The sequence below is a fragment of the Malania oleifera genome, chromosome 8 (genome assembly GCF_029873635.1).
Source record: "Malania oleifera isolate guangnan ecotype guangnan chromosome 8, ASM2987363v1, whole genome shotgun sequence".
Taxonomy (NCBI): Eukaryota; Viridiplantae; Streptophyta; class Magnoliopsida; order Santalales; family Ximeniaceae; genus Malania; species Malania oleifera.
Genome location: NC_080424.1, coordinates 67,405,941 through 67,422,262, shown reverse-complemented (window position 1 = coordinate 67,422,262; position 16,322 = coordinate 67,405,941). Strand labels below are relative to the sequence as shown.

Sequence of the window (16,322 nt, the reverse complement as noted above, 5' to 3'; positions counted from 1 at the left end):
ACCGTCATTGTATTTCAACTGGTTTTGTGAGAGATAGAGACGTCCAGGAAGCCATGAAGTCAACGGAACCATATAAAAAATCCAAGCTCATTTCGTTTTTGTTTTATTCTGCTCCCGCATTGTCCGTTCCATGGCAGCATATGTGACCACCCTGCCTACTAGAGATGCAGTCAGAGTTTTGATCAAATCTGAAGGAGCAAAATCAGAGTGGCTCATCAATTGTATTAGCATGTACATCTTACACTCACAATCACTCAGCAATCAAGAAAATCCACGAATAAAAAACAATTACAACAATTAAATTGTTAATCAGGACATTTGACTTGGCAAAATTTATTGCTTAACTGGAGTGGCAAAGGTATGCATTACAATTACTCGGGACTCTGCCCTAAATATATTACAAGAATTATTTCTCCCATCACATAGTGCATCCTTCTACATTCTTACAACTGAATGTGTGCTTCGTCCTAGTAAAGAAAAATCAAAAAATTTTAAGAAAAAAAAGGTAAAAGCAAATAACCCACAGCTAAACTATTCTGCAGTCTCCGTTTCTACATCATCCACTTCTGTATGTTCTTCAATTTCATCCACATCATCAATGGGATCACTGTCTTCGTCAAAAGAACCTAAATAGTGAAAAATTAGTTTTATTATCCATATGGACCATACCAGGGGGTAAGAAAACCACAATTTAAATGTTTCATGAACGCAAGAAATTCAATATGCCAGTAAAAGACTGTTCATACACTTTACATCATTTAGCTATCACAATTTCATTTCCTCCACACATGCACAGGCAAAGGAAGCATTCCCCTTTACGCATGCACAAGCAAAAATTTGGCCCCAGACCACCTGGCAAAGGTTCCATCCAGGCACACTGCTAATCAACCACTAGGCACCCCAAATATTGTACTCGAATTGCATTTGGCTCATAGAATGGAATACGATGGGAATCTAATAAAAATTATACAAGGATATAATAATTTATAAAAGAAAATGCACCATCATTATAAGGCAACTACCCGTGCAAAATTTTATAACAATCAATAACACAGAATAAAGAAGGAACGATCATTCCCAAATTTGACCATGGGAATGTCTGTTCCTAGCTAATCTAGGTGAGTTTTGGAATGACACAAACCCTATTTTATTCCATAAAGTAACTCTAATGACAGGTCAAATATACAATTGAGAATAACACATCAAAATATATTAAACTATATTTCTATAAATATGCATCAAGTTAATTCACCAATGCACATCGCATCAGTAACATGACAAGCAAGGATTATAAATGTCCTTGCATTTTCTTATTCAGCCAGAAAGTATATGAATGTATAAGACAGGCCTGGACTAACTACAGGCCGTATATTTTCTGTGGCACATAACAAGTGCCTGTCAGCCTCGACATGTCAGACCAGAAACCAAATGAATTAGAACTTCTCAAAAAACCATACTGTTACAACCACAGGTTTGGATCAATCCTGAAGCTCAATCTCAGGCAAAGACTAGGCCGTATCTCAATGGCAAATTGGAAATTTGATCCATCTGTTATGGTCTTGTAGCCTTGATATACAAGACCAGAAACAGAAGAACTAAACCAATCCCAAAATCAATTTCTTAAAATTCACATATTGGGCCAACTAAGAATCAAGACCTCAGGCAGAGACTAAGCTGGACCAGAATAGCCATGCAATAGTTCATTACTGTATGAAAGTCTGCATGTTACACTCCCAATGCATACACTTTCGAGGAAATCCATGAATAGAAAAAATTACTATGCTTCAATGGTTATTCAGAACATTTAACCCTACAAAATTTATCGCTTGAAGAACAAAGAACCATTTAGCATGTTTATGGTTTTAAGCATGATTGTTAAAATCACAACCCAAATTATAGAATTGCACTTTCCTATGAACCAGGTTTAGGTAATCAAATCCAGATCGCATATGGAGTTGAAATCAGGAAGGATCATGGTGGATGATAATTGGAACGGTAGAATCGTAGGATCGCAATCCCACTAAGAATCCTATCAAACCTTTTTCTTCAACTGTATAGGGCCTTCTTTTTTGCTTTTGGGTTTTCGAATACAAGGCCCAGTAGATTATTTAAGGCTACCCACAATTTGATGATCAATCAGAACATTTAACACAGCAAAATTTATTGCTTGAAGAACCAAGAGCCATGCAATATGAATATAGTTTTAGCATGATTGTTAAAATCAAGATCCAGATCATAGAATTGCACATTCCTATAATCCAGATTTAGGTAATAAATCCAGATCACATATGGAATCAAGATCAAGTACGATCACAGTGGGATCGTAAATCCTAATTGGATGGGTAGAACCGTAGAATCATAGGATCTCATCCCACTTTTAATCTTATCAATCCTATTGCTTCAACAGAATAGAGCCTGGTTTGTTTTTGGCTTTTCAAACACAAGGCACGACAGAGTAGAGTGTAACGGTTTTGGCCCAACTCCAGTGAGGTACTGTATATTTTACTCACTGGCCTCCCAATTTTGACTTACAAAAGGTGTCTCACATAATTTGAGTTTGAACCACCCTTGTAAGTTAAGATCTCCCCAATACACATCCAATGTGGGATTCTGACAAACTCTCTATCTCTAGCGCCATCATCAAAGTGACCCGCAACTCTGTTGTACCCAAGATCTCTCCAATACACATCCAATGTGGGATCATAACAAGCTCTTCATCTAATCTCTTACACCATCATAAGAGTGACCCAAATATATGGGTGGGACCTACACTGTAAGATTCACTCACATGACAGTACCCCCAAGGTGGCTTTAATACCAAATGTAATAGTCCCTACCCAACTCCAGTATTGTTTGCTTTGACACACTGGCATCACGATTTTATCCAATAAAAGGCGCCTCAAGTAGTTGGAGACTAAACCATCTTTATAAGTCCAAGATCTCCCTAGTACACGTCCAGTGTGAGGTCATGACACATAACAATATTCTACTAATTCTAATTGTCTAAAGCCTGTACTCACCACAGCAATACTAAGCAACATCATTTTTTTGTTAAAGTCTCCTCTTCCACTTACCAGAGCAATACTAAGCAATACTGAACCATCATTTTCTTACTTTTGCTTCTTTCTTTTTTTCCCTTTTTCTTGTTTGATCGCATACCTGAATTTTTTTTTTTTTCTTATTTTTTCTTTTTTTATAAACAAAGAAATATACTAAACGAAGAGAGGAGTATATAATAAATAAAATGAGAAAAGAAAAAAACTGAGAACAAGATATCCTCCCATTAAAATAGGAAAGCAACTAAAAGTAAATAAGAGAGAGATCAAGAAAGTAATGCCACCCATTCCCGCTGCATGTCTTCCAATGAACCATGCCGGAAGAAACCATTTGCAGAACACCAAAGGGGTGCCAAGAAGACCACTTTGCTCCAAAGCACATTACACAGTGGCAACACCTTTAAAAATGGCATTTCTTCCCAACCAAATGCACCAAATAACACCGCCATAAAACTTCCCTCTCCTTCTTACGAATACAGTCCAAGCATAACAATACAAAAGCACTCCAAAGAAGGTGAGAACACTCAATTTTCTTCAAATATTCCATACAAATTATTTCAAAGTCCTCAAGAGAAGGGACTCTGAACAAACAAGTGAGAGCAAGTTTCCTCATTCCGAGGCAGAGGACACAAATATTGGGAAGATGGGGCCTTTTTGGGTCTTCACTTCTGCAGTAGATCATTAGTACTGATTTTATTGAGAATGGCAGTCCAAGAAAAGGCCTTGATCTTTGAGGGAACTTTAGCTTTCCATATTAGAGAATAAAAGCCAAACAAGGCTCACATTAGGGTCCTAGATCAAATGAGAAAAAAATATTTGCACGAGAAATCCCAAGAAGAATCAAGATCCCAAACACGTTTATCAGTCCCCGGACCCCACATGGACACAAAAAGAATCCAGCATAATAATTAAAGAAGCAAGCTCTATTGGCCTTACAAGGCTTAATATCCTATTTTGATGCTAACAAACAAGTAGAACTTAACATGCTGTGTTAAGTGATGGATTTTCAGGACTCAAGGATCGAGTGTTAAAGAATTCATGAAAGCTTGTACTTCAAAGAAGGAATTCAATATGAAGCTAAAAGCATGGATTCAAAAATGGATTCAAAGATAAAAATTTGAAGATCATAAGAGCATGAGGATTAAATAGAACTTGATGAAAGCTCAAAGAAAGATGAAGCAAGCACGAAGACCTCAAGAAATTCAAGAATTGAAAATTCGAAAGAGTCTAGGAAATTTCATGTAAGTACTTCAAAGAATTTCAATATGAATGCATGAAACTCTTAGGTAAATTTATTGGACCTAAATACCTTTGAACTTGGAAAATATTTTTATAAGGTCAAAAATTGTTTTAAAAAAGGTTAGAATCATTTTTGGAATGAAAAGCACCAAAAAGAGGATTTCTCAAATGCTGTCAATTTTTCTACATCTACATTGATGTACATTTTTCTCCATCAAACAATATTTATTTTAAAATGTGTTCAACATGAAAGTTTTAGGATTTTCTCTTAGCTTTCATTTGACACTAAGATCATCAAATTTGGAGTAATACAGAAAAAGTTATGACCAAAAGACTGATGGGTGCTCGAAGCAGACAGCTTGACAACCGTCTGTCATAGAAGCTGGTGTTGCACTGTCAGACGCCTGTCCATGTTCAGACAGGCGACTGCCACCCTGCTGTGTCTTTAATTTAACTAGACAGAAGACTGCCACAAAAGGACAGTTTACTACCACACGGCTGTTTTGAATTTTGTCATAACGGTTAAATTTTTAAATGAGGTTGCTTGGGGCTCAAAATTTGTAAAAAACTTGGGGAATACTCCAAGACACTTGGGGATCAAGTTACATACCTTTTAAGGTCTATAAATAAACCTCAAAGATCATTGAATCAATGCAACAAGAATTCAAATTCTGAAAAAAATTCAAAGTCTCTCTCATATTGCTCTCAAATTCTCAAGGCTCTCTCTTGCTCTCAAGCTCACATATTGTGCATGAATTCAACTCAGTTTTGCTGATCTTCTTCCACCGGAATTGTGCTACAAATTCTAAATCTTTCAATCATTGAAAGAATTAATCGGTGATAACTTCCTTGAGTTTTAAGTTAATTTCTATATTATTATTTACTTTGAAGTATGTTATAGTGCTGAATTGTTGTACAAATCAGCTCTCTGAGGAGCAAAATTTTTGCACACATATTGTGGTTATATTTCTTGTAGATTAATGATTCCAAGGGTTGTTTGGATCATTGGCTAAACAAGGGGATATTGCTTAGAGAGGCGGGCTCTAACCTAGTTAAGGAGTGACTAGACAAGGGGATATCGTTTGGAGAAGGCGGGCTCTAGCCTTACCCAAGGAGTGTTGTAAAGGTATTATTCCGTCCGTTAAAGGAACAGGTTTAGTAATCCTTTGGTGGTTTACCAAAGGCGAGGACATAGGCTGGGTATAATCCGAACCTCGTAAAATCTCCGTCTCACTCTCTCTTTCCCTATTCTTTATTTTCAGTACATATTTAAATTACGTGGAAGGTTTAAATTTAAAAAAATATAAACTACGTATATTTGGAAATCAAGTAAACCTTAAAGTTTAATTTTGATTTGGGTTGCAGAAACCGAAAGGGAGCACGTTGGTTGAACCATTCTTTGCGGAAACCATACGGGAGTACGTTACTTGGCAAAACATCCCAAAGATAAATTAACTTAAGAGTTTATTTGAATTTTGAAGTTTGGAAAGAGTAATTGGATTTTATATTGAACATCATAAGAAGAAATTTCATACATACAGGGCTTTGTTCAAAACTCACATTTACCACAGGGCTGAAAACATCAAAAGCTGAAAGTTACATATATTATATTGATTGTGATTGGATGGTATAAAGATTTGTTTTATATTCCAAGAGTCTTAAATCTTGAATGATTTCATCAATCTAATAGTGCTGCAGTGAACTTATATTTGGTAAATAAATTGTGGTTGTGTTGATTTGAAAATTGTGATTAATTGTTTGATTGTTTTTACTTTCAAAGTGTGGTTGAAGATTGAATGTTTAATTGTGTTTAATTTTGTCGTTGATTGATTGTTCAAAAGAAATCAAGTTCTTGTTTGATTGACAAAATAAATAAACAAGTCAAAGAATTGGTTAAATATTAAAAGAAGTTAAGGACTTTAAAAGAACTAAAGAGAAAGTTTTAAAAAGCCAATTCACACCCCCCTCTTGAAAGCTATTCCTAATTTCAAGCTCATTAGTCTCTCTCATTGAGATTCCTCCCAAAATGAAAATCCCAAGAAAGGCCACCCAAAATGTGGAAGGCAGCAAGAGACTCGTAAAGATTAGACAGACAAAACAAAAGGGGGAAACCAATAGCCAAAGGCACATTCCTGAGCCAATTCTCCTCCCAAAAACGGATTCCCTCCCTCTATCTTCTTCTTACTTATTCCCTTTTCTTCATTGTTCAGCTATTTGTTCATCATAATTGTTGAAGCAGCAACCCCGCAGCAACCTGCAGAGCACTCTCTTGTTCTTTGTACGATCACAATTCTAACAACCTTGGTTTTAAGGTTTGGAACCATTCAATAAAGAGATAAGCTTTTCAGCCCTAATTCAACCTTTTAAGGGGATGGAACTATTAAGGAACAAAACCTACGAACCTGAGCTGGACAACCTAATGAGCTAGACAACCTAACTACAATGAGCAATGCTACTACAGTTACTCATAAGTCATAAATTTGTATGTCCCAAATATTTGACAAGAATTATTTATCCCATAAAGCACATAATGTACACTTTCCCACTCTTACAAGAGAACATGTGCTTTGTCCTTGTAAAGAAAACTAAGGTCAGTGACATTCCGATTAAAAAAAATTACCCACAGTTACACTATTGGGTTGGGGTGAGTATCAGTGTCATACCAGCAAACCAACCAAGATTGGTTTGGTTATGGTTTAAAATTTTTGACAAACTGGCAATATGGCCTGGGTTGCAGTTTGAAACATGTACAAACAGACCCAAACAGCACATAGGAATATGGGGCATATAGTCCAAGAAAACTTAATCAGAAGTTTATTGCCTAATAGATAAGAAGCACTATAACATTTGCAGTTGATGATATGCCAAATTAAAGAAGAGTTCTACCAGCATCAAATCCTCTAGTTCATTATATTCATGTTTGGAGACATTTTTTAATTTCTATCATACTTTTAGAGTTGTGCTACATGTTTTAATGCCTTAAGTTCGTTCCTAATGAAACATTTATGTTATATTTTTTATGTGTGCTTTGCCCATAGTCACCTGGAATGCAGTGCATCTCAAGTCTTGGTATGTGCACAGGGAATGGGGTATGCTACTTAAGAGGTATGCAGTTCTTTAGGGGGCACCAGGGAGGAGGGAGGGGGATAGGCTTAGTTGGCATGCCATTTTGGGTCGTCATTCACTTGTACCACTTATTTGGGTCAATTCATATGCCATGACAGATCACAGTAAGCTCTTTGCATTTATTGGTTGTCGGTCGGTTCATGTGGTGTATTCTTGACTTACTTTCTGCTGACTAGTTAAGCTTGTGTGCTACAACTAGAGTCCCTAGTCCTTCACACAATGTAGTGTGTTTGACCCATGACAGCTGGAAAATGGAAACAAAGCTCGGCTTATTGCTTCGTGATTCATTTGCCTTCAGATTGTGTATTTTATGAGAAGAATCGGTGGGAAAACCATGTCGCACACTAATATGAAGAGACTTGATGTGCTGAAGTTGCAAGTCGATAATATCAACAAACTACAAACATTTGGTGGTGCTCATGATGGTAACAAGTTGGAGCTCTTCTTGACACAACAATACTTTCATGCAATTAGGTCCGACCCAAAAGAAGCAAAAGCACCACCAATGTCGCAATGTACATGTGTGACAACATCAAATGTGGTGGCATACCAAGTATGATGAAATCCAAAATTGCAAGTTTACAATTGACATTGAGGAAAAATTGAGAAGCTCAAGGCCCAATTCATTCATGGGAATGTTGAGTGCAATGCTCAGTACAACTTACTGGATCTTAAGCGCATTGAAACAATTAGAGAATAGCTGAAAATGGTTCTCTTTTTTTGTGTTGGACATCTAGGACACGTTAAAAGAAGGAAAAAAGTTGTCCTATTTCCTAGAAGATTCAAAGAATTGTGGGTTAGGACCAAGTTCATGGCTTGCCTACAAAAACAGCCGCAAACCGCTTGACAGATCACACTAGAGAAACTTCCCCTAAGCTTAAGGAGAGTGGTTGGTGGAAACAGCAAAACGTCTTCCAAGAAGGACAAACCCAAGAGTAGGGGGAGATGATACTAAGGCAACATCTTCAAGAGTCATCCTTGAGTTGCTCATTGACTGCACAAGCCATCGCTACCTGCAAGCTTTCATTATCAAGGAGTCATAATAAAAAGGAGGATGAGGAGGAAACCTTAGAGATGGATGCAATGTGGTTACTTCACGCAAAAAATGAAAGAACTATTGGTCTTACAAGGCTTAAAATCTTGTTTTGATGATAACAAATCAGAGGAACTTAACATATTTAGTTAAGTGATGATATTTCAAAACTTAAGTATGTGAATATAAGGTCAAGTGCTCACAAGGATCATAGAAAGCTTATACTCCAAAGAAAGATGATCAAATGAAGCTTAAAGAATATTAAGGCATGGATTCAAAGATAATCTAATAAAGCTTGAAGATTATGAGAACATGAATATTAAAGAGAACTTACTAAAAGCTTAAAGTATATTGAAGCTTGAAGACAATATGGAGCCAAAGAAAGACAAGCAAGAAGACTTAAGTGCTTACAATGTCAAAAGTCCTACGAAGTTTTTATGTAAGTACTTCGTATTTAAATATCTTATGAAATATTTTGAAGCTCTTCTAGGGTTATTCATTGACTTAGAGACCTTATTTAAAACCCCAAAAAATGTTTTATGAGAAATTAAAGCAAGAGAGTAAAAATGTTTTTGAAAACTAAAACTGAAAAAACAGAAAACGATTTGCCCAGACGACTGAGGTTGACTACCAGAAGTCTGAAGTTTTACCTCAGAAGACTGAAGAATTAGTTCAGTCGGCTAAAGATTTTTCTGTTGAAACACAGAAGAGGTAGTATACCCTCAGAAGACTGAACCCTGAGTTTAGTCGTCTGACCCTGTGTCCAGACATATTTTTCAATGTTTCAAGAAACTTCAGAAGACTAAACCCAACACTTCAGTCTACTAAACACTATTAACAACTAATTTTTTTTAAATGTTTTAAAATCCAAATAAAGGTTTCTTGTGCCCCAAATTTTCTAAAAAACTTGGAAGATACTCCAAGTAATCTTGGGCAACACGAAATTACTTTTCTAAGCCTATAAATACATGGTTTTGCAAATCAAATTAAACCAAGAATTGAAAAATCAGTTTCAAAGCTGAAAGCACACTTGCTCTTTCAAAGCTCTCTCTTGCTCACTCATTGCAAAATCTGATTTGCTGAGAATACTGAAGTTTTGATCTATCCTACTCTGATTTCTACTGCTGATCCTCATCTAGAAAATGATATTGGTGAAATTTTACTTGAGCTTCAATCTTATTTCAATTTGATATTTAAATATTGAAGTATCTAGTGTTTGAAATTGTACTAATCTGCTCTATGTGAGAGTGTTATCGTACGCAGAGATTATCTGTTGTTTCCTTGTAGTGATTGACGATTCTAGGTTATTGGATCGTTGGACCGAGCGTGGGGTATTGCTTGGAGAGGCGTTGCTCTAGCCTATTGAAGGAGTGACCAAGCGTGGGTTATCGCTTGGAAAGACGTTGCTCTAGCCTATTGAAGGAGTGTCTGAGCATGGGGTATCACTTGTAAAGGTTTGTTCCACCCAGAAAGGAACGGTATAGTGGAATCCTTAGGTGGTATTGGCCTAAGACGAGGACATAGGCTAGGGATAAGCCAAACCTCGTAAAAAACATGGTGTCTCTCTCTTTCCTTACTCTCTTTACTTTTCAGCATATATTAACTGCGTGGTTGAATTTAATTTTTGATCATATACACTGCGTGGATTGGATATTAAATAAACTAAAGATTAATTTAATTTTGGGATTTGTGGAAACCGAAAAGAAGTACGTTGGTTGATCAATACAAATTGTGGAAACCGTAAGGAAGTACCTTGATTGGTTAATACCCAAGACTCATTAACTGAAAGTTTATTTAAAGTCCAAGTTCTTAGAAGGAGTGTTGGATTCCATATTGTGCATCATATTGAGAAATCAAAACCATCAACACAAGGCTTACATATATTTACAGGGCTACAAACAAGAAAATATCTTGAATTCTTATAAAAGCTGAAACTTGTCAAAAAGCTACTTACCATATCTTAATTAGGTATTTTATGGTTGATTACTTTAATTGAAAATTGGTTGGTTGAATGTTTAAGTTGTGTTTACTTGTGGTGTGTTAAGTATTGGTTTGGGATTGATTAAGTGATTAAAAAAAAAAACTTTGTTGTGTGATTGTTAAAGTAACAAGTGATTTAAGAATTTATAGAAGGTATTAAAAGAAAATTTTAATGACCCAATTCACCCCCCCTCTTGGGACTACACCACAATTTTCAAGAACCAAAGGTTGCCTACTCAAAGAGTCCAATCTTTGTGCATTTATTAATCAACAGTAAGAGCATTTGTGCTATGCCTACCCACAATTTTATCCAGCAAGACAAAGCACAGATACTCATCTTGAAGCTCAATAAATACTCAAGATGCATGAAAGTAATAAATTGTGCAGCCTAAACATAAACTAAGAGTAGTCAAGCATGTGCTTTTGAAGCTTGGTCCATGAGAGGGACATGCAAATTTCACTACCAATGGAAGGTTGTGTTTGGTCGGGCAGAGCTGGCATCTCTAATGATCGATAAAGAACAAGGAAGCTTTGATTGATTATGTGTTTTATTCCACAAGTTGTGCTAAGAGATCTATTCACTTATAGGTTGTGTGGGAGGTTCTGATCTTGTTAATTAAGAAGTCATGTCTTCCAGAGTCATGTTAACTCCATCTCCTTCTCTTCGCTCTTCACCCAGATCTTCATCTGCCTTAAACATAGATCATCACGATTATATGTATGAAGTAGATTATGTACCAGAAGATAGCCTTGTCCCCCAAACCAAAAATACTCAAAGTACAAACCCATATTATGTCTATGATAAAACCAAACATCCTCTAAATATTCTAAAGAAGTTCACTGGCAAGACCCGTGCACCCAAAGGTGTCTAGATGATATCCAAAAAGTGATACTTGGGATGCAATTTTCACATGAGACTAAGTAGTTTATTTTCCTTTTTTTAAATCCCTTTGCTTAATAGGTGATCATCCTTGCATGGTTCAAGTTGTAACAAAAAAAGAGGATGATGAGAAGTTCCTCCATCATACAACTCAAGAAGAGCTTAAGAAGTGTTGAACCAACATATCTCAACTTGTTCTCTTTGCTGGCAATGGATGAAGACATTAGATGAGTTTGATACCTACAATCATCCAAGATGTGTTGAAGGTGTTCCAATTGTGATGTCGGATAAGATACCAAATAACTTGCCTCTACGACAAGGTGAGGAGCATGTGATCAAGTTGTGACCTAGAGTGAATTCTAAAGGGCCATATTGAATGGTGCCTCTAGTGTTGGCAAGCCTACATAAGCAACCTGATGAAATGTTAAAACTTGGTTATATATGACCCTCTAAAGCATCATTCGAAGCACCAGTGTTCTTTCTAGAGAAACATGTGAGAGCATGCGGTTTACATATGGATAACCTTGCGCTCAACAAAGTTGTTGTGCACAGAAAGTATCTCATTCCTTTGATATATTCAATTGTGCCAAGTATTAAGCAAGGATTACTCATCTAACGAGCAACAATGGATTTTAGTTCCTAATCATGCCCTTTGGGTTAACTAATGTCCTATCGACTGTGTATGTGCTAATGAATAAAGTGTTTCATAACTACCTTGACCAGCATGTCATCGTATATCTCAAACATATTGTCGCATCATGAGCATCTATTAGAGGGTTCAATAGGCTAAAGGGGAACAGCCGATATGTGAAGGAGAATTGCTCATTCGCACATAAGAGTATCAAGTTCCCTCTCCACGTGATTGAACACAGAAGATCCCAATAATAACAAATATTGCCGAAAATTTGGTGACAGGTACTCAAGGACAGCCTCATTAACAACATTGCTAAAGGGTCAAAGTAGAACCGAAGTGCCAAGAAGCTTTTGACAACTCAAAGGAATTCATTAGCTCTCCAAATATCACTAAGCCCTTTGAAATACAGTGGTTGTATGTCATAAGAAAAGAATCATATTGCGTACAATAGTCAAGAGAAGGAAATGGTAGCATTGATCCATTGCTTTTGAGTGCAGCAATGTTATATAAATGGCTGAAGTTTGTAGCAAGGATGGATAATTCAGTTGTTAGCCACTTCTTTACAAAGCCCCCAAGCAGAAATTCCTAGAAAATTTTGATTTCTTCTTCAAGCACAAGGCAGAACGAATAAATCAAGTTGCAAATGCACTAAGTAGGAAGGCCGATCTTGCAGCCCTTGAAATGCTAGCATACATAACAACAAATAGGGTCAACACAAACAATGCGGGAATGCCTTAAGGAGAACCTTGCCAAAAATCCAATGGCCCGAGACATCATAAAATTGATGAAGGAAGGCAGAGTTAACCAATTCTAGTTAAAAGATGGCTTGCTGTGAACATAAAAATCAGACCTTCGTTTTTCAAGCTAGTGACCTCAAGAAAACATCATGGCGAGTGTTAAAATACCATGCAAGTAAGCTACCTAGGATGGCACTAAACTTTGACACTATTATGGCAAGAATACTACTAGTTACGCATGCGAGATGTGGTGGTTGAGCATGGTTGAGCGGAGGAAGACTACAAGGCTCTAGGAGCCCATTCCAAGGCCACGAGATGGTGGGAGAATGTCTCGCTTGACTTTAGAAGCAATCTATCCAAAGTCAAGGACATGGAGTCCATACTTGCGACTATAGAGTCTTAGCCAATGAGACAATGGAAGTGTGCAGCTATTTCTCAAGCACATAGTGGAGTACTGGGGTTGGGGTCTTCACTAAGACATCATTAGTGACCCAAAACCCCATTGAACAGGCTACTAGAGGAGTACTTATGCTATTTCGTCAACGCCAACCATTTCGTCAACGTGAACCACAAGAATTAGGTGCAACTACTCAATGTGGCTTAGTTTTGTTTCAATGCTCAAAAGAACTAAAATAACAACAATAGTCCTTTGGAGCTTATTACACACTAGCAATCATTGATACCTCAAGAGGGAAAGAGTCTAAGAGGGTACATCTTTCCCAAGGAATGGAGACAATGTAAAGATTGCTCAAGCCTACGTGGAGAGAGCTTATGCAAAATGGAGAAATGGGTAGACTAAAGGAAAATATTGTAGCACATGTGGGAGACCTAGTGCTTGTTAAGCTTCATCCAAAACAAATCGGGTCATCATGTGGTCAAATTACGAGACTATTTTTGGCTCACTAGTTAAATTTGTGTGTCGAAACTAGTGCCACACAACCTTTCACACAATAAAGTGTTTGGTCAGTGATACTAGTGGATGTGCTCATAAAAATATGATTAATGGCTCAAATCCCACCCAATAGCTCAAAATGCACCAAAAAGAAAACCATTAAATTTCAAAGAAGCAATATCAAAGGGCTAGTTTACTAATACACAGAGATGACAACATTCCTTTATTGCAAGAAGAACATGCATGCATGTCTAAGAAAAAATTGCCAATTCACATAATATGTACCTCTACATATAAATGATGCAGGACTATGGGTTGAATCCCCTGATTCTATCACATTATCAAGGAGATATGGCAGTTCTAGAAACTGCAGAAGAGATTCTGTTTGAGGGTTCCGATGATTTCCTGAGAAAAAAAAAATAGGTAGTAAAAAATGTCAAGACATACTTTCCCATAATTTCTTTTCTTAGCCTAGAAGTAGTGGTACCCATGTAAGTTAATAATGATAACAATATTGATAAAATGAATCTCAAACACGAACATGCAATTAGCAACATCAAAGCTACAATTGATACAATTTCATAAAATTATCTATGAAAAAGCAGAAAATCTTTCACTAGAAGGGTGTCCCTGGGCCACAAGGCTCCCCAATTAGCAAGGATAGGGAGAGAGTCGTCACAGTGTATGCAGCCTTACCCCTGCTTTTATGCAGAGGGGTTGCTTCCTTAGACTCAAACTCGTGAGTCCGTGACCAAACGGTCACAAAGAGCAACCTTACCATTGATCCAAGGCCCACCCTCCAAATTCTTTCACTAGAGCTGAATAAAAATAGATAAATAAATCTGCAAGCGTTTAGCAAACATGGATTACGAAACAGCTAGATTGCGTTGCATGCCATCTAGTAGTCGGCAATAACAGGTTACCCAAAAAAAAGGATTTTGGGATGAGGGCATGGTGTTTAGATATATGAGATTGTATAATGAAGCCTCGTCGGCGAAGGAAGGCTGGTGGCTACCTACCGGCAGTCAGGCTTTGGTTTCATAGGTGCTTTAGACTAGATATCACCCAATTACTTCTTTTAATTCTCAATTGGTTTTTAAACCAAGTTTATTTTGAGAAATGGTTAGGTGGGTAGCACAAGTTGTTCAGTAGAAAGTGGTAATAACTTGGAAATTTCCTTTAATCTATCAGTATTATGATTCCTGAAGATGCTCTAATTCGGCAGTTTTGAGGAATCTGGAAGATTTTCAGTTCATAGTGCCTATAGTTCTCGAGTGATTTAGATTTTGTGAACCAGTGTTTCCTCCAAGGATTATGATTTTCAATAGAAAAGTATGCAAAGGAGAACTGCTGACAGTAGAGAATCTGAAAAAGGGGATGACAGGGGTACCAGCTATCTGATTTCTGTAGGAAGGACAATCAGTCAATCCTTTGGATGCTCAAAGATTGCTTTTTGATAGAGCGGCACTGATGTTCTCATCTTCTTCAGGTTTCAGAAATTTGTGGTCAAATGCAACAAATTGAGTTTGGTTAGCCAACAAGGATGGTTGAACATGGAAGAGAAAATGGTTTTTCTGGTTGCAATCTGGGACACCTGAGTTTAAGAAATGGTAGATAGTTTTCAACGATGTGCTTCAAGTGGTGAACAACACAAATCTACAGCCACAGTAGTCTCCGTGAGGGCATGTTCATCTGGTAGACTTCTTGTGTCACAAGTGAAACCATTCAAGATAAAGGCAGATGCTGAAGTGCTTGGCAACTGAGGCACATGGATAAGCATTGTGATTATGAACTCCATTGGAGAGATGATGGTGACAGGTGCCAAGCAGTAGCTTCTCATGGGCAATGGAAGCAACTAAAGCTCTAGCTATTTTGATTTGGTCATACTGTGCCTTCTGATATCGGCTTGAAGGATATGTTATAAAGCAATTCATTAATTGCCTGCCAAACAGCATTGGTTTGATATTAGAAGACAACATCTCAATCACTAATCACATTTTCAGCAGGGTCTTACTGTGCAGAGAAGGAAATCTAGCTGCCCATGCTTTAGCATGAGTGCATGTTATAGCAGTTTGTTTTTTCTTTAGGATTGAGTGCAGTTTGAAAAAGGCATATGGTCAACTTATTTCAAGTAGCAACTAGAAGGGTGGCTGCATGGCACTCTTTACAGTAAAATTTAGTCCTGCGTTCTCATAATAAATTGACCCACCTAAAATTGAAGGAGATAGAACAAGAGTAGTAGGAAATTTTATAGGAGGGTTGGAGAATTTGTAAGAGTGGCAGTTGCATTTTTTTTTTTTCAATCACCAAAAACTGTAGATCTCTTTTTATTAAAAACATTTTTTTTAAATCATGATTTTTTGGAAGTAACACATAAAGGAGTTAGTGTTATATATTAGTATAAATTGATATGGACCTATGAAGGCAATTTTGGATAAATTTTCTACTTTGAAAGAAAGAGGGAATTTATTAACAAAGAAAAAACTGCAAGTGACTTTAAATTATGCAATGATAGCATAATATTCAAAACTCCTACTCTAGTTAAAAATAGTTATTGAGCATAATATTCAACCTTATGCAAGCTGATGGAAGGAGAGATCTCAAAACAGATGCCAATCCAACTTCACAGGTTGGAAAGCTTCAACTATGGGCATTTTGCACCAGCCACCAAGTCAAAGATCATATGAATTTCCTAAAACATGGAGTATTGAGTATGTTTTCATTATACAAAATGAAAAATAATTA

General features: G+C 36.9%; 1 protein-coding gene across 2 annotated transcripts in view; it reads right to left on the bottom strand.

Moving 5' to 3' along the window:
* Window positions 1-297: 297 nt before the first annotated feature.
* The window catches only part of LOC131162461 (lariat debranching enzyme), a 40,260-nt gene continuing 24,235 nt past the window's right edge, over window positions 298-16,322 (bottom strand). The window contains exons 9-10 of one of the 2 annotated variants that reach the window (XM_058118959.1): window positions 13,863-13,982; window positions 298-626 (exon numbers count right to left, since the gene is read on the bottom strand). In XM_058118959.1, the coding sequence (XP_057974942.1) occupies window positions 532-626; window positions 13,863-13,982 (215 nt within the window). In that variant the 3' untranslated portion in view covers window positions 298-531. The remainder of the gene's footprint in view (window positions 627-13,862; window positions 13,983-16,322) is intronic. The other variant, XM_058118960.1, reaches the window with a different exon arrangement.